Genomic DNA, 24,650 nt, shown 5'->3' with positions numbered 1-24,650 from the left:
CGGCACTGGGACGAGCTCTCCTTAGTCTCCGTGGGCGCTGGCTCAGATGTTCTGGGAGCCCCGTGGACTCAAGGCCACCTGCATCCCCATCGTGGGTCCCGGCCTTCCCCTGTGTGCTCAGAAGGGCGAGTTTTGTCCACATCTACGACAGCGGGGGACAGACAGCCCGTTCACTGACCACATCTCAGAAGCGCTTGCGGTTAGGACGTGATGTGTTCTGTTAAAAATTGGGGGGCCACTCGTGGTGTTTTTCCCTTGAGAAGAAGTTTAAACGCCCTCCCCCCTTCAGGGTAGGGCTGACTCTGGAATGAGCTGGTGACTGAGACGGCCGTCCCTTGTAAGGTCTTCCTGTGATCAGGGAAGGACAGTGAGGACTCCGTGTTGTCCGAAGGGCTGGGCGCTTTGCACGTGTAACCACAGTGACCTAAGAGGCGGGCATTTCCACCTGGGTTTGGATGTTAGGAAACGGAGACCCAGAGAGGTCAAGCTCGAGCCCACAGAGCAGTTAGGAGCCTGACCCACACGTCACGCCCGGTTTTCCCGGCTCCAAATCCTGCCTGCTTTGCTTCGCACACCTTGGTCCGCTCGCAGGGCCGTGAGGGGGTTGGATGGTTTTTTATCCATCAGTGCCCATTCTCCTGTGCCCGGTGCAGCTCAGCGTTATGTACCGAGGCCTCTGCGTGGTGAAAGGCCAGTTCACTCACAACACCCGTTAGGGAGAGGTTGGGAAAAGGACCAGGGTCGTGACCAGGGTCAGGTGTCCAGGGTGCTGCTGGGGCCAGTTGTGGAGACCACGGCCAAGAGCCTGGGCCCGTCTGAAGGCCCTCGGATACCAAGCTGAGAGTTCCACTTCACTCCATGACTACCCCCTAAACGATGCCCTTACGAGCCCGCTGCTGGCTCACGGTCATTACTCAGCAGCACTGGCTGCTGGCATGACCGTTCTTTTTTTTTATTAAAAAAAAATTTTTTTTTAACATTTATTTATCTTTTGAGAGACAGAGACAGAACATGAGCTGGGAAGGGGACAGAGAGAGAGGGGGAGTCACAGATTCCGAAGCAGGCTCCAGGCTCCGAGCTGTCAGCACAGAGCCCGATGCGGGTCTCAAACCCATGAACCACGAGATCATGACCTGAGCTGAAGCTGGCCACCTAACAGACTGAGCCACCCAGGTGCCCCCGGCATCACTGTTCTCTTAGTGCCCTAGGGAGGACATGTGACTGTCCCACTGAAGTGCCCCAGACCTGTCCCGGGCACACACCCCTCCCCGTGGGAGGCCAGGGTCACCGGATGCTGCAGAAGGTGCTGCTGTGGCCAAGACCCAGCTCCCCGTGAGGCTGGTGAACACGTCAGAAGCATCCCAGCCAGCAGGGAGCTCCAGGGGGCTCGGGGACCCACGTCTCTGGGTTGGGGAAGCCTTGCCACTGTCCAGCCTGCTCTCCTGGGAGACAGCTGGGGTTGCTGGGAGATGGACAGGGTAGAAAGGAAGCAGAGGAATTGAGAGGTGGGGTGCAGAGAGCTTCTACAAAGTAGTCTCATGGTTGAATAACAACGCAGAGACCCTGGGGTCCTTTGGCTCGCTCACATCCTCGGGTGGGGGGGGGGTGGGACTGTGGCTGGGGCAGCACGAGGGGTGCCCAGGCCCGTGGGACTCCGCGTGGCTTGTCTGGCATGAAATCGGTCTCTGACCTCAGCACCTGCTTCTCACCCGGGGCCTGCGTGGTTAGCACCGTGTCACTTCCTTGCCGTGACCCTTGGTTTCCTAAGACCCACCTGCTGCCTGGCCCTCACATCCTGGGGTTCTGAGAATCAGGTTTTCTTTAGAAATGTACAGGCTGCCTGTCCTGTCTGGGCGGATGTTCCGTGACGGCGGAGGCTGTCGGAGAACCGCATGGAAATGCGGGGGGAGGAAAGGAGACTGCCTCGGTGTGGCTCTCGGCTCAAGGCCGCCCTTAGATTTTATTCTCTTCCGTTTCTCCCCCGGGATGGGCTAGGATGGGCCGCGTGGACGTTTATTCCTTTGGAAGGAAATCTTCACAGCAGAGCCGAGCTCTCTGAAGTTTCCGGAGCAAGAACCAGCCTGGAATCTGGCTTCGGTTCTTAGTTTTGAAAATTCAGCCGAGCAAAAGTTTGCTTCTGATGCTGGGAAGGGAGCCTCTGCTTTTGTTCTGTCAGAGCGGCAGCGTGCGATGAGTCTCCCAGGGTCCCCGGTTGCTACTTCAGCAGGGCGACGAGAGTGGCCGGCGTGTATTCCGGAAGGTGTTCTCCAACCCACGCAGCCGAAGAAACTTGATCCAGTCTGGAAGGTGCAGAGAGCAGTCATGACTCAGACGAGTTGGGGTGCAGAGGGGGGCTGATGGAAGCTACAGGAGCCGTCAGCTTGTTCTCTGCACGATGGGCGCGGAAATGCCCGGAATGTCTGCACACACACGGGGTCCTGGCACCCACGTTCACGGGGGGTCTGTGTACTTCCTTCAACCGAAGGAAAAACTGGTCCGCATTTTATTTTGAACTTGGCAGTGAAGGAATCGTGTAAGGTCATCGGTCAGTGTCATGCCAATTTGAGGGGTGTGTGCGTGTGCGTGTGGTATTGGGGAGAGCTTAAAAAAACTGCTTTGGTGTTTGAGATAAACCTGGTGTCCTTGATGTCTTCCTTGGTTTGTGGATTTAGCCTTTGTTTTCTTTATGCATTGTGTGTTATTTCTCTCTCTTTTTTTCAGCGTTTGTTTATTTTTGAGAGAGAGAAAGAGACAGAGTTCGAGCGGGGGAGGGCAAAGAGAGATGGAGACACAGAATCTGAAGCTGGCTCCAGGCTCTGAGCTGTCAGCACAGAGCCCGACGCGGGGCGCCCCCTCACATGATGTTTCTAAAGAGAAAAATATAGGGCCACCTGGGTGGCTCAGTTGGTTAAGCATCTGACTTTGGCTCAGGTCGTGACCTCACGATTTGTGAGTTCGAGCCCCACATCAGGGCTCATACACAGAAGATCTTCGGCTCATGTCTGGACAACCCCATGCTCTGCCTGTGGTTTGCACCATCACGAGGTGGATGCTGAACCCTTGGCGGGGGGCGGTCTTTGGACCACGGTAGGGTTGGCCGTGGAAGAGAGACCACGTGAGCATAATGGTAATTGGAAAAGATGGCTGAATGAGGAGGCCTTCCTGAGAAGGGGCTGTCCTGAGCGCTAAAGCAGAGGACTGGAGAAGAATTAGCTGTACGTGGCCTGGAATGAGGCTCTGAGTCCCAGAGAAGCATTTGACTCGTGAAGTCCAGTTTCTGTGAGATGCGTGAGGACATTTCTGTCTGAACTTTGCCTTCCACAAAGGCACACAGAGGTCTGGAGAGCGGGGGTCGAGGTCACACGGAGAATTCTCAGATGATGGGAGCACTCAGTACTTCAGAATGTGAGCCTGACTTCCATTCACCCTCTCTGGCCAAGCAAGGAGTCTTTGGGTTGAAACACGCCCGTGCATTTTAGAGATGAAGGAACTTCCACTGGGTTTTGGCTGGGGCCCCGGAGTTAGTGGGCGGCACCCCCTGGTCAGATCCCCTCCCTGCGCTGGCGTTGTCCTGCTTCGTTGCTCGGCCTTGGGGCCGTGTCCCTCTCCAAGCTCCCAGACCTTCCTTGTCACGTGTTCAACTGCTCCTTGGCGTCGTATTTTCCTACGTGAAACCACTTTGTCTCGCTCCATCCCCTTCTCAGAGTTAATGTGTGTAATTGAATGTGTGGGTCCATGTGGATGCCGTCTCCCTGGCCGCCTCCATCCAAAATGACAGAATGAAAGAACATTATGGGAGAAGAGGGTCCAATAAACCAAGTAGGTTAACTTCCTTCCCTCCCTTTGTCCTTCTCTCTCTTTCTCCTGTGTTTTTCCTTCTTTCCTTCCCTGTGTCCTTCCTCTGAATTGAAGAGTCAAACCCTTCTAGCTGGTTAATGACACATCTAGAGGTAAAACTCAGGGCTTCTGGGTCGAATGCCCTTTATATGCAGTCGCTGGGTGAGGATCTGGGGGTTTTTAGGACGAATTGCCTGTGGCTCCTGCCCCCAAGCAGCCCCAGACGAGGGGAAGGTGCAGGGCCCGCGGCCTGCACGTGGTTGGCAGGTGTGCATTTGAGGACCGTCCCTTTGGGAGCTGGAGTCTCATATTCCTCACCCGCTGACTGGCCCATGTCACCAGCGTGTGGGCAGAGCTGTTGGAGATCTCATGAAGAGGCCTAGACCAGAGGAACACCACTGCCAGAGGATCACCGACCATAAGAGGAGCACCACTGCCAGAGGAGCACTGACCACAAGAGGAGCACCACCGCCAGAGGAGCATCACCGCCAGAGGGTCACCAACCACAAGAGGAGCACCAACCACAAGAGGAGCACCAACCACAAGAGGAGCACCGACCACCAGAGGAGCATCACCGCCAGAGGAGTACCAACCACAAGAGGAGCACCACCGCCAGAGGAGCATTGACCACAAGAGGAGCACCACCGCCAGAGGAGAATCACCGCCAGAGGATCACCAACCACAAGAGGAGCATCAACCACAAGAGGAGCACCGACCACAAGAGGAGCATCACCGCCAGAGGAGTACCAACCACAAGAGGAGCACCACCGCCAGAGGAGCACCAACCACAAGAGGAGCACCACCGCCAGAGGAGCAGAGATGTAAAGGACAGTGCATCCCCCCTCCCTCGCCCGGATTCTCCTCCTGTGGGAGCCCCCGTCTGCGGTTCGAACCCCAGGAGGCAGCGAGGAGAGTCGGTGCAGAGGTTGGCTCGCTGCGTCTGAAGGAGCCCTCCCAGGGCTTGTGCACCACCTCCCGGTGGTGTGGCGTCTGGACCAGTGTCGTCGCGCAGCTCAACTGGCCGCGTGCTGGGAGGATGGATTGTCACCAGGAACGCCACATGCTCTGCAGACACTGGTCCCTGAGGTGGCCGGGAGGGAAACGGGATGTGTCCTTGGGTGCTGTCCGGGGGTGTGTTGGGGACAGTGGCAGGAGGCAGGTTTTCCGATCTCGTGAGGAGGCTGAGATGTCCGATGGTGTCTGCAGAGCCGTGCTCACTGGGGCCGGTGGAAAGTGCCGGATCAGTGGGCTGGCGGCCCCGGGCCCCTTCCGCAGGGAGGGCCTTTTCTCTCAATTACCCGGATATGGGAAGCTCTGTATATTTAGGGCCTTTAAGGAGTTTTGGGGACCAGTGCCTTATGCGAGGCGGGTCCCCTCTTACACTGTGGACACGGATGTAAGCGTTTTATGTGGAGAGCAAGTGCATGTGAATGTGACTTCACCAGAGACCCAGAGTGGACAGCCAGTGGCTTCCACTTCTGGAAAATGGCACAGGGTGGTGTCTTTAGGACTCCACAGAGGAAGCCATGCCCCTGTCCTTCCAGGTAAACGGCAAAATGGGCACAGCATTTTGTCTGTAATTAAGTTTCGTCACATTAAAAAGGGAATCTCTGTTTTAAGAACCAGTGTGTTCACTGTGGTTTCATTTATTGTTTCCTGTTTTTCAACAGGGTGTGCATTGTGGTTTTGCGAGAGTTAAACGTTTAGTGTTATTTAAGAAAAGAAAAGGGAGGGAGGGAGGGAAGGAGGAAGGAAAGGAAGGAAGGGAAGGAAGTAGGAAGAGAAGGAAGGAAGGAAGTAGGGAGGGAAGGAAGGAAGGGGAGAAGGAAGAAGGAAGGAAGGAAAAGAAAGAGAAAGAGGAAAGAAAGAAAGGGAAACACCCAAAACACCCCAATCACACATCCAGCACGAGAGGAGGCATTCAGTCAGCAGACATTTGTGTGGCCCATCCTGTGAGGCACCAGCTTTGCCTTCATTCCTAGGCCCTGTATTTAGTGAGAAAAAGAGGCGATCTGGTCCACCGTGTGAGTGCATCTAATCGTGGCACATCGGCCAGGGCGGCTTGGGAATTTTTTAACGTTGGGGTTACTCTCCGCATGGGGGATGTTGTCCTCACCCGGGAGCCAGGCTGCCGAACCCACCACAGCCCGGCACGAAGACTGAAGGGCAGTGTCCCGTCGGCGGGCCGGCCCCGGCCTTCCCAGAACCTGAAAGGCTGGGCTTTGAGGTTTGTTTTGGGAGAAGGACAAATTGCCACTGTCAGAATCCCCGCTCACCAGAAATATCCCAAACGGCCTATTATGAAGAGAACATTTGAAGCTGGGTCCCTTTTCCATGACCCCCCCGCCCCGCATTCTGCAGTATAGTAAATACTGCCGGGAGGCCGTGCTTTGGAGGCGGTTGTGCGGGGTCCAGAGACCCTCTCTGTTCGGTAGAGGAGTAACCAGGGCAGGAGCTGTGTGTGCCGGACATGGAGGAGCGGCGGTCGGATCTGCACTTGCTGGGATCCTTGGGCCGCTGGTGCCTGGACGCCGCCACCTGGAGGCCCTCTGTGCTTGCACATGCATGTTTCTACCCTGCACAGACACCTTTCCCCACGTTAACCCTCGCGTTCTTGCCCGGTTTCTGCTAACGGTGCCACGACACTGCCGTCCCCGCGTCCCCCTGCACGCCCCCGGTCACCACCCCCACCGTGGGACTCTCCGGGGTCCATTCTTTGCGCCTTCCTTCCTCGTGGTCACCCCAGGGCCGGAGGCTCTTAGCAGGCCTCTCACGGAGCGGAATACGTTCTCACCCATGTCTGTGCCTGTGGGTTATTCTTGCCCCAACAGGAATCTGCCTTTTCTGACAAATTACCGCCCATCAGGCTCCGAAAATGTTACGGGAGACACGTAATTCCCCATCCACAGAAGAGCCCAGCTCCTTGTCACCTTCTGAAGAAAAGCTTCCTGGAAGGACAGGGCTTGGGGCAGGACGGGAGACCCGCCCCCCGGCGTGGCCTGGCTGTGGGCACCTGCGTCTCCTGCCCGAGGACTTGGTGTGAGGAGCCCCCCCTCGGCCTGCCCCTGTGGAGGCTGCAGGTGTAGAGATGAGCACCCCGGCCCCTCCTGGAGCCCTCCCTGCCCTCGGGCATGGAGGTAGGGACAGGACCCTCTCCACCTCCAGAATGCCGAGACGGTGAGCAGGGTGTGACAGGAGCCCCCACCGTCCCCAGGGGGATCAGTTCCTGGTAACCACGCTGGCGGTTGCTTGAGGACAGGTCCTTACCGGCTGCCTGGCCCAGCCCCCCCCCCCCCCCACACCCCTGCAGCCACAGCCCTGTTGCTGCATCACTTCCCAGATAAACGACCGGCGTCGGTCTCTGTCTCAGGGTCCCTGCTGCGGGGGGCGGTGGGTCAAGTCTTCCACACGCTTCGGTTTTCCCAGGTGTGACGCGAAGAGCTTGCTGGGAGAACCAGACCCGTTGAAGAACGCGAACGGACTTTTAAACTCAAAGCACTAATCTGTTTGCTTCTGGCATCTGTGTTTCGGTGGGCCTCTGATTAGCATCTCAGGGAGCCCTGATGTTTTCCAGAAATGCGTCACTGCATGCAGGGAGTTGTTGATGTCTGGGGAGTAGGGGAAAGGGTTTCCTCTCGAAGGGATTCTTTTTTTTTTTTTTAAGTTTATGTATTTTAGAGAGAGACAGTGAGCACAAGCAGGGGAGGGGCAGAGAGAGAGGGAGAGAGAGACAGAGAGAGAGAGAGAGAGAGAGAGAATCTCCAACAGGCTCCCCACATCAGCGCAGAGCCTGATGTGGGGCTGGATCCCGGGAATCGTGACATTGTGACCTGAGCCGCAATCAAGAGTCGGATGCTCAACTAGCTGAGCCACCAGGTGTCCCTTGAAAGGATTCCTAATTCTCTGGGATTTGTTGTCTGTTGCTTCTAACCATGTGCCCCTCCTGCCCAGCCACTGCCAGGGTGCTGTGGGACAGGGGACAGAGGACGAGTGTGGGGATGTCCGCTGCGGGTGGTGCGTGGGAAAGACAGCAGGGCGGCATCCAGCCCCCCCCCCCCCCAGCCCTGCGCGTGTCCCTTCATCAAGTGTCTTCTCTCGCGGCCACTCTGGACACAGGTTCTGGAACCGTCTGGCTTTCCTTATTTGCATTAGAAAATACAGAATGAGAATATCCTCCAGGATGACTCACGAGTTAAAATATGTTGGCAGAGTTCGTTTGTATTTTATTTTGGTTGAAGGAGGAGGACGGTGAACATTTAGGGCACAGAAGGAAGCCAGGTCAGAATCGATGCCAGAACAAACTTCTGGTCGGCAGTCTCCAGCTTACCCGACTGCTATGCACATCCTGAGCCGGGGCGAGCCGGTGATTTATTCTGGGCGCGCGGAACACTAGTCCAGTAATCGCACCCCGTGGCACAGGCAGTGCCGAGGCCCCGCGTCCCCACCCTCCCCCGGCAGGACTCGGGGTGGGAGAGCCCCCTCCGCGCTGCAGGGCCAGCCCGCGGTCCTCGCAGGGGGCGCATACACTCGACAAGTGGCTCGTTTCCTCCAGACAGACGAAACGGCAGCCATAAGTACCTGTCAGTTTGTCGTTTACAAAGCGGTGGGGCCGCACCGTCTAGGGAAAAGCCGAGCACTGTCCCTCAGGACAGAGCGTTCAGTTTGGGACCTGTGGGGCCGTTGCCAGTGGCTCTGAGAGTCACGTGACCCTCCTCCAACATCGGGACGGGTGGTGACCGTCACTGTGTCCCCTGAGCACCACGCCATTCCCTGGCAGGGCGTGTGAGGTTGGCGGATGGTGGCCCACTCCTGGCGGTCGGATGGGGTCTCGGGGCAGGGACACCGTGGCCGTGGCATCGCGTGACTCGGGTGTCCTGCCTCCCGGTTCGGGGCTGCGACCGTGGTGACGGCCCGTCGTCCGTGATGGGGCGGGGGACGTTATGACTGAGCTGGGGCACCGTCGGCGGAGTGCCACAGCTGCTCAGGTGTGTGGCCCTCATGACAGCTCTCTGAGGCGAGCGCCGCCGTGGGCTGAGCTGTGTGCCCTCAGAGTCACATCCCCGGGACGTCAGCGTGTGCTGCTACTGGAGACGGGGCCTTTCCAGAGGGAATCAGGTGGCAACGGGGTTGTCGGGGCGGGCCGTAACCCACCATTTCACACGTGCTCATGACAAGGGGACGTTTGGAGACGGGCACATAAGGAGGGCAGACACAGGAGGAAGATAGCCCCTGCAAGCCCAGGCAGATGGCAAGCCTGGAACAGACTGTCCCTCGGATCCTCAGGAGGACCCAGCCCTGCGGCACCTGATCGCAGAGCTCAGCCTCCGGAACAGCCGGACGGTAAATTGTTCCAGCCACTCAGCTGCGATCCTTCGTTACGGCAGCCCTAGCAAACTAATCCACGTGTCATACTCGTTTTGTGGAAACCGAGGCACGAGTGGCTCAGTCACCTGCCCAAGTTTCCCTGGAGAGTGGGGGCTGCAGGCCCGTGAGGCCCCCGGCCGTCGGGTTCCAGGGCCTCATGTATAAGGTCCTTCCTCCTGTACAAGGTCATCGACGCGGTTTCCTGTGGCAACTCCTCTGCTGGCCCAGTGCCTCCTGTCCTTCCTCCCCCCCCCCCCACCCCGTGCCCTCAGCCCTGTTCAAAGTGTTGAGCCAAAGTGCCTCCAAAGCATGGCCTGCACAAAACTTAGTGCACGAAAATGTTCTTTTTTTTTTTTTAATTTTTTTTTTTTTCAATGTTTATTTATTTTGGGACAGAGAGAGACAGAGCATGAACGGGGGAGGGGCAGAGAGAGAGGGAGACACAGAATCGGAAACAGGCTCCAGGCTCTGAGCCATCAGCCCAGAGCCCGACGCGGGGCTCGAACTCACAGACCGCGAGATCGCGACCTGGCTGAAGTCGGACGCTTAACCGACTGCGCCACCCAGGCGCCCCGAAAATGTTTCTTAAAACAAATAAACCAACCTCGAGGACATGAGTTTTGTACACTGACATCACGCCTGGCCCTACGTTGTTTTCCTAAACATTTCTTTCCTCGTTCTCACGTTCTCTTACCCGTTTTTCGTATTACAAAGTAGAGCATGCACCTTGTAGGATATCTGGCAAGTGGAGAAAGTCAGAACTACCGATCACCATTTTGTTTTACTTTATCGTTGGTGACGGCTGGTTTCCCACCGCCCCTTTCTGTGGTCCTTGTGGCAGAAACTCCAGCTGGCTTGAGCTTGGCCCCGGCCCGGAAGTCACTCGGGGCCTCGGGGAGGGTCGTGGGGAGTGGTGTTCTCTCAGTTCCCTCCATTTCCAAGAGTCTGTGACGCTCCCCCTGCAGGTGTCTCGTTTCCTGAGTCAGCCCCATCTCTTTGGCACCGAGAGATCTGCAGGGGGTGAGGTTGGCCGTGGTGGGAGGGAACCCCACCCGTTGGCCTGTCTGGTGTATAGGATAACCCTCATCCTGTTCAGCGTAGTTGCCAGAGAGATCACGAATGTTGCGGAATAAAATACGGAATAAAAATAAAATTGCGATGTGACGGTTAAGGCTGAGAAATGAACCGGGTTCTTAGGTGACGTCTGGCTAAGAACCAGATGAAGTTTCAGGATAACTCAGCGTTTTCCTTGAGCCTTCACTCTGGCAGACTTCCTGCCCTGTGCCCATCACTCCAGCCACGCGGACCGGCTTGCTAGGAACGGGCCATCCCTTCTTCTTCAGGCTAAGCCCTGGGATCTCCGTGTGGTGGGCCGGCAACTCCAATGATCTGGGAATCAGGAGTCCCGTCTTCTGGCTTGGTTGCGCCCCTCAGCCCTGCGACGTTGGACTCTATAGAATGAGGGCTCGGTCAACAGGATTCCCAGGGCCCCTCCCTCGCTCTTCTGCCGCATTTTTGGCACCGATGCCGTTCCTCATTCTCTAACCTGTACGCGCACATCCACCTTCGAAATGAGACCTTGAATGTTCTCCTCCCGTAAGTTAAGAAAGCACAGAAGAGATGCTTCTAGCTTCCTGTTCTGCTGCTGCTGCTGCTCAACGGAATGCGGCTTTCTTCCTCTTTTCTTCCCGGTTTGCAAAGGGGGGAGACGGCAGCCGGGTGGGGGGACGGCTCTCCCCTCCATGCTCGCAGCCTCACCCAAGTGGGAGCAAACCGGGCTGGAGCCAGGGGAGCCCACCCGTTTCCCTGGGAGCCGGAGCAACAGTGGCACTGCTCAGTAGACTCTAATTTTAGCTGGCCCCCCTCCTCCTCTGCCTCCCCCTCCTCTTCCTCCCAGGCGGGGGTCACGGGCACGCGCTCGCTCGCTCATTTGCGTGGCCGTTCTGCAGGAAGATCGAGTGACGGCCTGAAATGCTGCCGTGCCCCTCTGTTCATTTGTCAGGCTTTGGGAGACAGCTTTCCCCCAGCCTCCGGCAGGCATCTTACATAACTTCCTCCGGTCACCCCCGCCCGTCTTAAGTCGCACGTCTTCATAGGTTTGTAAGTCATCTTTACCTTTAGGAGAATTTTTCCAGCCGGTTGGAGTGAGCAGAGACAGCCCCAGGTGGCTTCTTTGGGCGGTTTGCTATTCTTGGAGTGGAAATGGGGGGTTCGCTTCGCCTTGGCACCCCTTCCCCTTTCTAGGTCCTCTGCTTCCTGGCCCCTCCAGCTTACGAACACTCTTACCTAAGACATTGGCCGCCTGCTGCAGGTGGTTCCTGTGACCATGGCTGGCAAGGCGGCCAGCTGTGTCTCCGGGGTGTGTCCAACCTGGAGGTCAGGGGACCCTCCCCTGGGCCGTGTCCTGGCCGAAACTCGCAGAGGAGAACGTGCGGCTGCACGGGAGAGAGGTGGGGAGGCCAGTTCTCTGGCTCACCTTAGCCAGACCAATGGGGGTAGAGTAACCCCAACAGCCCACGTTGAATAACCGGCGATGACAGCAGACAACATCGCCATCGCCGTGGCCCCCGAGGCCTTGAGTGCATGGTCGGAGCCGTGAGACCTAGGTTACCCGGGGGAATCAGGGCTCTGATATTCAACCCTGGAGACTTTGTGGAACCTCAGCACCTCAGCCCTCTTGTCTGACGTGGGGTAGGCGTGTGCCCTTCGCAGCCAGCGAGAGGATCAAATGAAGCGATGCGCGCGTCATACGATTTAAGATAGCGCCGCGGGAGCTGTGAGCCTTATTTACGTGACTTGCCGCGGTAGCACGGCCGACGTGGTAACATGTTGGCTCAGCTGGGATTCAAACCCGGCGGCCCCTGATCCTGGAGACTGCACGCCTTCCGCGAAGGCCGCTGTCTGTGTGAGGCTCAAGTGGCGTCTTGGGCTCCTTGGATACAGAGACTGAGGGTCTTAGAACTGCACGACCTGTGTAACCACCGTCTGGCTGGATTCATTTTAGGGCAGGTCCTGCACCTCTCTGTGTGTATGGGGATCGTAAGGCTGCCATGTTGTCCTCAAAGCCACAGAAGAGGCAGGGGCATGGGGCCAGATGTCATGGCTTTGACCCTGAGATTCTTGTAACCTTACTGTGGAGGCAAGTGGTGTGTGAGGTGCCTTGGACACGGGGCCCGTGAGACTCACAGGGGGTCCTCGTGCCTGTGCTGTGGGGGTTTCGGGAGACTCCATCAGCTGGCTCGTGAGAGGGGGACACAGATTCACCAGGTGGAGAACGAGGTGGGTGGACGTCTGTGCCACTGGACGGGCGCCATGAAGGCCGCGTGTGGGAAGGCCCGGACTTCTTCGAACAATAATCCCTAGAGTGCGTGGCCAGAATAGAATGTTCTCTCTCTGTGTAGACTGGGTCTGAGTCCTGTGTGAGGCTCAGAGGATGAGGCCGTGACCTGTCTTCACAGCAGGCTCAGGCATTTTGGAGAGGAAGTGAAATTTTAGGGGGGGGGGGAAACCCTTGTTAACATGAGTTAACGGTGTTAATTAGTTACCGAATTAACTAAGTCTGTTAGTTACCCGTGTGTGGAGAAGGGGAGAGATTGGAATGGTGGGAGCAGGATCTTCCCCAAAGGGGCCCTGCACCAGGGACCACGGCGGATTAGGAATCGTTTCTGGCTGCCCGGGTGCTACAGTACTAGAGTCCGGTCGTTGCTAGAGACTCCGTGGCCCGCGGAACCCAAAATACTGTCTGACCCTTTATGGACACAATTTGCCGACCGACGCTCGGCACCTGTACTGGGCTTTAGGGCGGCAGCGGGAGGAGGACCACAGAAATGAGGACGAGGTCACAATTCTGGACTCCGTCGTGTAGGGGCCGTGGTTTGTGCTCGTCCGTCGCGGGGCTCCCTGTGCCTGGGGTCCTCCACCAGATGCGGGACACCGGCCCCCACCTCCCCAAGCCGTCGTGCGAGCAGGTGGCTGGTGGCCGAGGAGATCTCGATAAACATGAGCTACTATTATTATTTCTGAATTCCTGCTCGAATGAACGTGGCTTTTTTTTTTTTTTCTGCCTTGTGGGAAAACCAAAAACTCTCCCCCAAAGCCTGGAACTGCGAAAGCCTTACTCCCTGAGCTGACAGGCGCTTGTCTGAAATCTCAACGCTGACAGGCAGCTGATCAGAGGATGTTGAGTCTTTTGGCGATGAAATAAATATCAGATTTTAAATTCGGAAGAGACACGTAGGAGAGCAGATATCCACTGACATTTTTGGAACTCAGAGCTAGCTCCGAGAGGAAAAAGTGCTACTAAATATCATTTGGAACTTTTCTCTCAATTTATATATACTGACAGACATTTCCCAACTTTAAGTAGGCAAGCAGGTGTGTAGAATGAATAGACACGACCCTCTTGATTGAAGGATCAGAAAAGAGACCCTTTACTTATCCTAAACTACTGTGATTATGAAGTTTAAGTTCATTTCATTAAAATCTTTGTAATTTCAAAATAGAGCTACCCATAGCATTCACAGGCAAATTAATTTAATTGTAAATATCGGGAAGTTCTCTTTGCCTCTCTCTTCTCCACCCTCAAGCCTCTCCATCCTGTTAGAAGACTGTTTTTTAACTAGGATCAGGGCGCCTGGGTGGCTCAGTTGGTTAAGCATCCGACTTGGGCCCAGGTCATAATCTCACAGTTGGTGGCTTTGAGTCCTGCATGGGGCTCTGTGCTGATGGCTCAGAGCCTGCAGCCTGCTTCGGATTCTGTGTCTCCCTCTCTCTCTGCCCCTCCCCAACTCACACACTCTCTCTCTCAAAAATAAATAAACATTAAAAAAATTAGAATATAGGGTATTTATCTACTGCCTCTTTATGCAAACAAGAAGAAATGGGAGTATGCATGAAGATTACGCAACGTTTGGTATATAACATGTACCACTGCATATACTTTGCTCTTTTCACTTAATGTCTTTTGCACATCTTTCCATTGTAATGCGTAGAAGGCTTTTCTGCTCTGCCTGCGGTGGCGTGGTATCCACAGTGTGGACGTTCCATGGTTTATTTGACCAGTGTCTAACTCGCATTGTTTTTAATCTTTTGGCATTTTGAACAGGACCACTGGGACTCTCTTTAGTCAGTGGTCACGTGCGTAGAAGTGGGATATCTGGGTCAGTGGGTAAATGTAGGTAAAGGTTTGTAGATTTTGACAAAAAACTCTTTCCACGTGCTGTATCATTTTGAACTTCAGCGTGTAAGCCCACCCTTTTCCATTCTCCTGCTTTCACTGGTTTGATAGTCTTTTAAAAAATTACGTTTATGGGGGCGCCTGGGTGGCGCAGTTGGTTAAGCGTCCGACTTCAGCCAGGTCACGATCTCGCGGTCCGTGAGTTCGAGCCCCGCGTCGGGCTCTGGGCTGATGGCTCAGAGCCTGGAGCCTGTTTCCGATTCTGTGTCTCCCTCTCTCTCTGCCCCTCCCCCGTTCATGCTCTGTCTCTCTCTGTCCCAAAAATAAATAAACGTTGAAAAAAAAATTAAAAAAAAAAATACGTTTATGCCCTTCAGCTTTTATAACATTGTGAGAAATACTGTAATGAACGTTTTCATGCCCCTGATTTTTTTCTTCTATGGACAAATTCCTAGAAATGGGGCTTCGTGATCAAAGGATTGAAATGCCTTGAAGGTCGTGGGTAAATCTCGCCTGTTGCCTGTTAAGGCCTGTCATCGCTTCTTGCCGTTAGTCACGTTGATGGGTTTCTCCTTGACTCGAACCAAATTATTATCATTTAGAAAACGTGCAGCTGATGGGGCGCCTGGGTGGCGCAGTGGGTTAAGCGTCCGACTTGAGCTCAGGTTATGATCTTGCAGTCCGTGAGTTCGAGCCCCGCGTCGGGCTCTGGGCTGATGGCTCAGAGCCTGGAGCCTGCTTCGGATTCTGTGTCTCCCTCTCTCTCTGCCCCTTCCCCGTTCATGCTCTGTCTCTCTCTGTCTCAAAAATAAATAAAACGTTAAAAGAAAAAAACTAAAAAAAAAAAAAAAAAGAAAAGAAAACGTGCAGCTGATTTTTACAAGTGGAAAATCAACCCCATCATTTCCTATGTGTGTAAATCAGGGTGCGGAGCACTTGAGAGATGTCACGGTCACGGAGCTGGCTAAAAGGCAGACCCGAGCCCAGAAGCCAGCGCCCGCGTTCCCAGGAAGAGACACCTGGCATGTTTTCTACACGAGTTCACACCAAAGCATGGGTGATGACATGGTTCCTTGGGCAATTTTCACGTAAATTTATTGGGCCCAAACGAGTGTTTTTATTTCCCTGTAGAGTAGATCACACCTAACTGCTGGTAGTCATTGAGCCTTCCACTCTGCAGATACTCTCCATGTAGCACATTATACCAGGTGTCATGTAGAACATTCTCCCAGGTAGTTGCTATTCCACGGGCATAAAAATCCTCCCTGTTACGAAGGACGCTTCTAAGATAATAGAAGAGGTAATTCTTTCAACACGGTTACCCTGGAAAGGAGTTTCGGAGCGTCACACGGTGTGGACCTGCTTCTATGGACTTTCTCCGCCATGCCAGTGCTGTGTGAGTTCTTTGGACGCGGGAGAGAGCCAAGCAGATGAAAATTGCTGCCCTCAAGGAGAGCACATCCTGGAGTGGGGACAGAATCGAAGGAAGTTGAACAAGACAGATAAGTGCCGGGGAGAAGAGGAAAGTCCGGAAGGATGCCGAGAAGCGTGTGTGGGGAGAGGGTGATGAGTTGGCTTATGAGGCCTGACACCGGTGGGGGGGACCCTGGCCATCTGCATGCAGGGGAGATCTGCCGAGGTCACTTTGTTGTGGGCGCACGGCCGGCGGGGAGCCCAGAGAAGGCACCCCAGCTCCTCCCTTCATCTTCGCACAGGTGAGCGGCCCAGGAGCGGAGACCTGGTCTCACACAGCCCTGCAGAACTTGGACCTTTGTCCTTCTGGAACACCAGGAAATCCATCCACAGCCGTTGGCATGTCTGAGGACTTGTGAATGAGGACAACATGGGTTGCACAGAGTCGGTTGTATTAGTTTTGGTCCCATAATTCTATACTGATGATTCTCAAGTGACCCAAGAGTTTTATGTCTGTAGGAGAACATGGTCCCTGTAGACCCATTATCGCTTCAACGACTTGGTCCTTCTTATTTTTTTTTTTTTAATTTACATCCAAGTTAGTTAGCATATACTGAAGTAATGATTTCAGGAGTAGATTCCTTAATGGCCGTTACCCATTTAGCCCATCCCCCCTCCCACAACCCCTCCAGTAACCCTCAGTTTGTTCTCCTTATTTCTGAGTCTCTTCTGTTTTGTCCCCCTCCCTGTTTTTATATTATTTTTGTTTCCCTTCCCTTATGTTCATCTGTTTTGTCTTTTAAAGTCCTCATAGGAGTGAAGTCATAGGATTTTTGTCTTTCTCTGACTAATTTCACTTAGCATAATACCCTTCAGTTCCATCCACGTAGTTGCAAATGGCAAGATTCCATTCTTCTTGATTGCCGAGTAGTACTCCCTTGTAAATATATACCACATCTTCTTTATCCATTCATCCATCGAGGGACATTTGGGCTCTTTCCCTACTTTGGCTATTGTTGATCTTGCTGCTATAAACATGGAGGTGCATGTGTCCCTTCGAAACAGCACACCTGTATCCTGTGGATAAATGCCTAGTAGTGCCATTGCTGGGTCATAGGGTAGTTCTATTTTTAGTTTTTTGAGGAACCTCCATACTGTTTTCCAGAGTGGATGCACCAGCTGGCATTCCCACCAACAATGCAAAAGAGATCCTCTTTCTCCGCATCCTCGCCAACATCTGTTGTTGCCTGAGTTGTTAGCCATTCTGACAGGTGTCAGGTGGTATCTCATTGTGGTTTTGATTTTCCCTGATGAGAGTGATGTGGAGCATTTTTTCATGTGTCGGTTGGCCATCTGGATGTCTTCTTTGGAGAAGTGTCTATTCATATCTTTTGTCCATTTCTTCACTGGATTATTTGTGTTTTGGGTGTTGAGTTTGATAAGTCCTTTATAGATTTTGGATACTAACCCTTCATCTGATGTGTCATTTGCAAATATCGTCTCCCATTCTGTCGGTTGCCTTTTCGTTTTGCTGATTGTTTCCTTCGCGGTGCAGAAGCTTTTTATTTCGATGAGGTCCCAGTAGTTCATTTTTGCTTTGGTTTCCCTTGCCTCCGGAGACGTGTTGAGTAAGAAGTTGCTGCGGCCAAGATCAAAGAGGTTTTTGCGTGCTTTCTCCTCGAGGATTTTGATGGCTTCCTGTCTTTCATTTAGGTCTTTCACGACTCGGTCCTTCTGAGGCCGCTCTGTGTGTTCTCCACAGCTGAGGGCTTCGCACACAGGGGCACTGGCCCTGGTTGGGGGGGGGAGGACCCAGGTTCTAACCCTGGGCTGGAAGTAAATACGATTTACAGACAGGTGTTATTATGGGAATTCCCAGCAGGAATGCTTCCTCCTGGAAGCCTGCTCCCGGCTTGTTGCTGGTGTTTTCCTGGGATTAATTTGAAGTTTGCGTCTGTGTTTCCCTTTCAGGAAAGGTTGCATCAGTTTATTTGATTATGTTCGAATCCCTCAGGGGTGGGCTTGGAACAAAGCTTCACGTTCAGGAAACAGTGAACGGGTTCTGCCGTCAGAGCGCCGGCCTCGTTCGTCCGGGGCTTTTCTTCTCTCCTGGAATACTCTTTAACTTACAGCTGTGCTCCTACACCGTGGATCCGGGCCACCATGTCAGAGCTGATTTTGAGTAAGTCTTGTGGTTTGTTTTCATATCTAATAGAGCTCCCAGCATCCTCCAGCCGAAGGATGAAGTGTGGGGATGGGTGAGGCCTGGGGAGCAGGTGGGGCGTGCAGGGGTTCCCAGCACCGCCACGATCACTTGTCCCTGTCGTGAGATCACACGTCCGGTTCCCTTTCGTGACTCTTCGTCTGTCCGTCTGGCAAGCTCATCTGTACTTGGGGTCTCTTCGGCCAGGCCCAGGAGAGGGGGAGATTGGAATGGCCTTGCATCAACGTGAATTCTAGAATAGTGGGTGGGGGGCTGAGCCTGGGGTGTGGATATGCAAGTCATGTTGGGAATAGTCTGACTGCGGGACGGAGCTGTAGTGGCCACACCCTTCCTGATCTCCTCGTGGTCCTGTGTGAGGACTTAGCGAGGGCCAGCCTTCCTCATGGAGACATTAGGAGACTCCGATTAAAATGAGAGATGTGCTGCCTCCCCGAGTATTAGCTTTTACGGTCTTTGGCCTTGGCCTTGTGGGAAGACTGAGGGGTTGAGAGCTGGATGGATTCCTGCATTGTAGCCAGCCAAGTGATCTTATCATTACGTAACATCATCAAGCCAGATGCCTCATTTAACAACCGGAGGGGTCTCTGTGATGACAAATACTCTTCTCAGGTGCAAGAAGCTAAAAACGTCAGAGGTGTATTTCCTCAGAGGGGAGCCTCTTCTGTTTCCTAGCAGGTGGGACACGGGATGGGCGGTCACGTCACCCCTTTGTGTGCTGATGGGGCAGATGGGGGTCTGGTGGGGGGTGGTGCAAGCATTGGGAACCTGCTGCGGCCGGGGAGTCTGGTGCCAGAAGGGAACGTGGGCTTCGCAAGCCTCGGGTTAGAATCCTGGAATTACTACTCGTCACCCTGGACTTCGGGCCAATCGTTCATCTTCTTCAGCCTCACTTCTTCATGGGTGAAGGCAGGATAATTAAGCGGACTTCCTGCCTCGGTAGGGCGGATTGATGAATTGCAGAGTAGAAGTGGGGACACTGACGCTAAAGCACAGGGCAGCTAATCCTAAGAGCATCGCGAGACGCCATTCAGTGTGATTCGATGGGGAAATCGGTGTCTTGAACCTCCCCTATTTTATCAGTGCAGGGGGCAGTTTGTTTGCTTGGCTGCTCGGCGGCTGGGGAAAGGAATTCTCTCCACCGCAGTGAAACAGGCATCGTCCCATCGATGTGAGTACTTTTTTCTACCCAGGTAGCGAGGCAGTATAGGAGAGAACAGGATAACGCATGGCAGGATTTCTCTTTGAGTAGGATTTTCAACTGGCAAATGGAATACCCTCGTCGTGGAGCTTACTCTCTTCAGGGGGAAGAAGGCAAACAGACCAAGAGGTACACATAGTGTGTGTCAGAGAATGGCTGGGGTGGGTGAGAGGGGAAGGTGACAGGGAGTGACGGGTGCCAGCGGTTAGGGGGTGCGGATGGTTAGGGGTGCGGGCAGTTAGGGGGTACTTGGGGTTAGAAAGGCCGGCGGTTAGGGGTGTAGGCGGTTAGGGGTGTGGGTGGTTAGGGGTTCGAGCGGTGAGGGTGTGGGCAGTTAGGGGTGCAGGCAGTTGGGGGTGCTTGGGGTTACAGGTGTGGACAGTTGTGGGTGCAAGTGGTTAGGGGTGCAGGTGGTTGGAGGTGCAGCGGTTAGGGGGTACTTGGGGTTAGGGGGTACCCGTGTTTTTACGTGGGTGATCAGAGGACTGAAAGCTAGTGGGGGATGTAAATGGGCTGTAGACTACTGTGCTTTGGAAAACAAAGTTTAGTGACGATATTGTCCCAGTGATGGTCCGGCTGGAGTGACATGTGATTCTCAGGCTTGTCTCCCTTGTAGTCTAAAAGCAAAGTGGGGCCCTTTATAGGTAGGGCTTCTACGTGGCTCAGTTGGTTGAGTTTCAGACTCTTGATTTTGGCTCAGGTCATGATCTCAGGGTTTATGGGTTTGAGCCCCTCGTCGGGCTCCAGGCGACAGTGTAGAGCCTGCTTAGGATCTGTCTCTCTCTCTCTCTCTCTCTCTCTCTCTCTCTCTGCCTCCCCTGCCCTGCTGGCAGTCTCTCTCTCTCTCTCTCAAAATAAATAAACTTAAAAAATGGGGCCCTTTCACGATTCTCAGACCGTTTTACACCGAGAAGATGGTTGCGGCCCCGTGTCCCAGAACGTCGTGGGTGCTGCGCAACTCAGTGTACAGCGGATTGCAGTTTACGAGCAGTTAGAAGTGAGCTCCGATGATACCCGAGGCGGAGTCCCTTTTGGAGACGGCACAGGAACGTTCTGTCACGTGTGTGGCGTGCCCCAGGTCAGGGGCGGCCGCTTGTGTTCGGCAGGCGTCACCTGCTGCGGCTTCCAGATCGCGAGACGAGGAGACTGAACGTGTGTGGACTCCCAGGGGGCTGCAGAGTTTGTCCGCGGGGCCCTCCGTGCGGGCTCCTGGCCCCCGAGAGCAGAAGCGCGTGGAAGGCTCCTGTTTGCATTCCCTCTGAGGAGTGTCCTCAGACCTAAGGCTGTGTGGGCTGCACCCTCTGGCCTGGGTCCTCCTTCTAGAACACATCCTGGGAGCCTGTGGGTCTCAGTGGCGGGAGCGCCCAGGTGCGGAAATGGCAACATGTCCTTGAGAGGCTGCTTGCCTCTGTCACGAGCACCCACCATGTCACGTGTGGGGCAGGTGCACGTGTTAAGTGGCATTTTTGAGACTCAGGCCCCTCCAGTCCTCCCGTGGTCTTGACCGGGGACCTGCTCTCAGTGGGGGGTTTCCAGCAGGACTTGCCACAGTCTTGTTCAGGAATCCTTGCTTGGCCCCCTGCGCGGAAGCCGAGATGCCAGCCTCTACAAGCAGGGTCGGCAGACTTTTCTGGAAAGGGCCAGATAGTGAGTATGTGAGTTTTGCTGGCTTACGTGTCTTTGTGTGCTTGTGACTCGGTCGTTTTATAATCTTTAAAAATGTAAAAAAAAAGTATTCCGAGTTTGAAGGCCATCTGAGGAAAAGGTCTGGACCTTGGCCGCACACGGAGCCTGCTGCAGGAAGGCCCGCGCCTGCCTTCTCTGCTGCTAACAGAGCGCTGTGCCTGCCTCCTGGGAGAGGAGCGGGTGGGCTCAGGGGTCTCGCTGATTTTCCCGCAGCCCGTGGCTCCGGAAGGCGCCACACCTGCCCTCCCCGGCTTCCTGTGGCAGCTCCTTGCCCTGTCCTGTCTGCTAGGTCAGAGGCCTGGGGCTGCCCGCCGCCCCCTCTCACACCCACACCCGACTGTGAGCCTTCCAGCGGCTTTTCTTGCAGAGTCTGTCCAGAATGTGACCGCTTGTCATCAGTCCTGTTTGTCATTGTGCCCTCCCTGCAGGACAGGCCCCGACCTCTGACCTGGATTGTTGCAGTCACTCCCCGGTAGGCTCCCCTTCACCCGCCGGCGTAAGGAGCACCCTGCACCCCTGCACAGGGTCTCTGCACCCCCTCCCCCTCCCTGGTTAATGCCCCCCCCACAGGACTCACGGTACTAACTAACATGCAGTGCGTTGTACCCGCCGACCTTACGGACGCATTCTCCGTTTCCCCGTGGACTGTAAGCTCCTGGAGGGCAGGCCGCCTGGTCTGTGCATCTGCTCAGCGGTATCATTTCCGGTGACTGGAACAGCGTTCGGGCCGGGTGCTGCGGGGACCCCTCCGGTTGGTGACCTGGTGCATATCTCTGCCCTCAGTTGCAGCAGGTATGAGCTGAAGGACCCTTGCGGCTCACGTTTTCTCCACCCCAGCGACGTCGATCCGCATTTGAAAATGACGAGTGTGTGCGTAGCGTTAGAAAAACAAAACCCAACCAAGTAAATGTGAAGAGCGATCCCTGAACCGGGCAGCACGGCATGCAGCCAGCGGATGTCCCAGCAGCCGCACAGGGGCTGGTGTTCGTGGGAAGGACGGCGGGTCAAGGAGCTACCGGGGGAAGAAAAGGAAGGCTTGTTTCAGGCCAGGTCGGGTTCTTTTCAGGGGGAACGAACAGCAGGGTTTGGATCCCGCGGATGGCCTCCCCGGGGCTGATCCTGATCGGGGCATTTCGGAAGGACTTTTAAAAGGCCGTGTTCCTGGGAGAGGCTGAAACTGGAATCAGATCTCAGTTTGCTGAGCTGGGCGGGAATGACTCCATTTGTTAAGCGTGTATACCTTTCCCCGTTGTGCAGGGCCTGCGTGATTCCTCTGGCATGTGCCTTGGTCCTGGGATGCGTGTGTGCCTACCAGGACCTGGGACGGGGGCCACCGATGCCTCCTGGTGATCTGAGACCCATCACTGGGCCCCGGTGTCTTCCTGCCAGTTTTCTGTGTGTCTCTGGAACCACCCGCAGCTCCTGCCTCCCTCTCCCACAGCCCCTCAGCCTCCCAGAGTGCTCCCACCTGCTTTCTGCTGTGTTTTCAGGGACCCTCTGCCCTCTTACCTTCCCCGTCCAGCTTCTGGACAGAAAGCAAAGACAAAATCCAAATATTCTTGAACTTTTGAAATATTTTTGAAATGTCTTGAAATATTCTTGAATATCCGTGCAGTGAGAAATGTGCTCCGGGGTGCCCGGGTGGCTCCGTCGGCTAAGCGTCTGACTTGGGCTCAGGTCATGATCTCAACGGTTTGTAGGTTCAAGCCCCGCATTGGGTTCTGTGCTGACAGCTCAGAACCTGGAGCCTGCTTCAGATTCTGCGTCTCCCTCTATCTCTGCCTCTCCCCAATTCGCACTCTGTCTCTCTCTCTCAAAAATAAGAAAAAAAATTAAAAAAAAGAAAAAACAAAGAAATGCTCTCCACGTAATTGGAAGCCACAGACTTTACTTAATTTTCTCGTTGAAGTAGATCAAATAAGTGAAAACCACAGCCTAATATCGGTAAGAAGGTGATTCCCCTCGATTTCCCTAAAGTTTCTCTGAACAGATCCCTTGTCATTTTATACCTTGTACTTGATCTTTTTTCTTTCTGGATGGGCTCTTCCAAGGCAGGTGCATTAGCCAGAGAAAGAGGGTTTGGGTTATCAGTGGGTGCTCTGTGCGTGGCGCCTCTGTTGCTCGTAATCCCGAGTCTAGAACAGTGCTTAAAACGTTGTGGGAACCTGTAGACGGTGGCTAAGTTATTGTGTGAATGGATTAGGGAGTGTAAATCAGGACCAGGAGGGACAGGACCTGGGGAGGTAGAACTGCTTCGCAAAACAGGACCCGCCGTGCATGCTCTAATGGACAGAACGGGGCCCCTGGGCGTGGGCACATCGTGTGCTCTGAATTGGGGGCTGTGGTAGCAGGGTTTTCTCAGGGAGGCGTGTTTGTCCTCCACTGCTCTCACGTTGGGACCCATTTCTCACCTCCGGGAAGACATTCTGTTGCCATGGCAGCAGCCGGAGCAGGAGGCCTGTCACAGGAGCAGAGTTGCACCTGCTCAGGTGGGTCAGAGGAGCAGGGGGGATCCTGGAGGCCGGCCCTCCCAGCCACGGCGGAGGCGAGGCCGTCGGTCCACGGAGGATGGCGATGCCCCATGAGGGTTTGCGTGGTCGGTGAGCAGCAGAGCAGAGACGATGACGTCCCCGGTTTTCTGACTCTTCCCAGAGGACTGTTTCTACCCCCACCACGTGCTCCTCCCTCCATCACGTGCCCCGAACTCACAGGATCGACAAGACCCCACGCCCGGGAATTCCCCAGGCTGTCCTGGCAGCAGGGATCCCACTTGGTGCCTGGCCTGCCAATCTCGCGAGCTGGCCGGAGCTGTGCCCCCCAAACCGTCCTGCCGCCGGCCAGGACTGAGCTCCCCGCCACGGTGGGAACCAGCCTCCCGCAGCCCACCCGTGTCCTGTGGTTCGGGGCAGGGAGCCGGGACGGCCCACGGCTGCTCAGCCTTTGTCGTAGACGTCAGTATATCCGGCTGCTCGTTTTCCCGTGCCCTCATCTGAAACAAAGTAGGAGATCGTGACTATGTCACTGGCAGGTCGGCCAGAATACATTAAGGGTAGTTCATTATCAGGTAGCAGGAGGTGGTGTTGGGGCCGGTGTGTGGCCTCTTAGCAAATCCCTAAATGGCATGGAGTAAGGAAATCATCTCTAAGAGGACAAACAATCCAAAGACCCCCTTCGGCCTTGGTATGTACTGATTGTTTTATGTATGACTTCTAAAGTGTCACTTGTGGTAGCCAAAGTGTAATGTTTTTGCGGGCAAATTGAAGTGGAAACAATAAGTCCTTTGTGTCTCCTGTGCACTTCATTCCTGGACGGAGGTCAGAGAGGCAGGCTTGTCTGGGGCCGTCTGTGGGAAGTCAGCTGTGAGGTGGAGGCCACCAAAGCATTTGCAGCTTGCGTTTTTTTGCATATTGATTGCATAAAATAAGGAGTATTTTATCCGCCTTAGAAATGAGACCGTGAGTTCTCTGCCATGAATGCCGATCGTTTCCCAAGCCCCACGGCCCACCAGGGAGGCAGCTTCAGGGAGCAGGTCCGCAGAGCCACTCAGCCTGGGGAGGAAGAGTCTCAAGGTCATACCTCAAGGTCATATGTAGTCCTGGCCGCCACCGGAAATTCCTCTGGGGGCATTTTCAGCAGGATTTTTGTCACATCTGCGTGGGTTTCCTGGAGGCCTTGCTACAGGAGGTTTTCCGCCAGCGGTCTCTGCATCAGTAGTGGCGTTTTCTTCTGGCAGGGCAGGTGCACAGACTCTG

General features: G+C 54.7%; 1 protein-coding gene across 9 annotated transcripts in view; it reads left to right on the top strand.

Annotated features, from left to right (window-relative positions):
* RNF144A (ring finger protein 144A) overlaps nucleotides 1-24,650 on the top strand; it is a 367,937-nt gene that overhangs the window by 42,476 nt on the left and 300,811 nt on the right. The window contains exon 1 of one of the 9 annotated variants that reach the window (XM_045447817.1): nucleotides 17,949-17,972. The exons of the other annotated variants lie outside the window; for them this stretch is intronic. Within the exon in view, the coding sequence (XP_045303773.1) occupies nucleotides 17,954-17,972 (19 nt within the window). The 5' untranslated portion in view covers nucleotides 17,949-17,953. Of the gene's footprint in view, nucleotides 1-17,948; nucleotides 17,973-24,650 lie in introns of those variants that run through there. 9 annotated transcript variants of the gene reach the window in all.

This window comes from Leopardus geoffroyi, chromosome A3 (genome assembly GCF_018350155.1).
Source record: "Leopardus geoffroyi isolate Oge1 chromosome A3, O.geoffroyi_Oge1_pat1.0, whole genome shotgun sequence".
NCBI lineage: Eukaryota > Metazoa > Chordata > Mammalia > Carnivora > Felidae > Leopardus > Leopardus geoffroyi.
The sequence above is the reverse complement of the archived record's forward strand: the minus strand, read 5'-3'. Positions and strand labels throughout refer to the sequence as shown.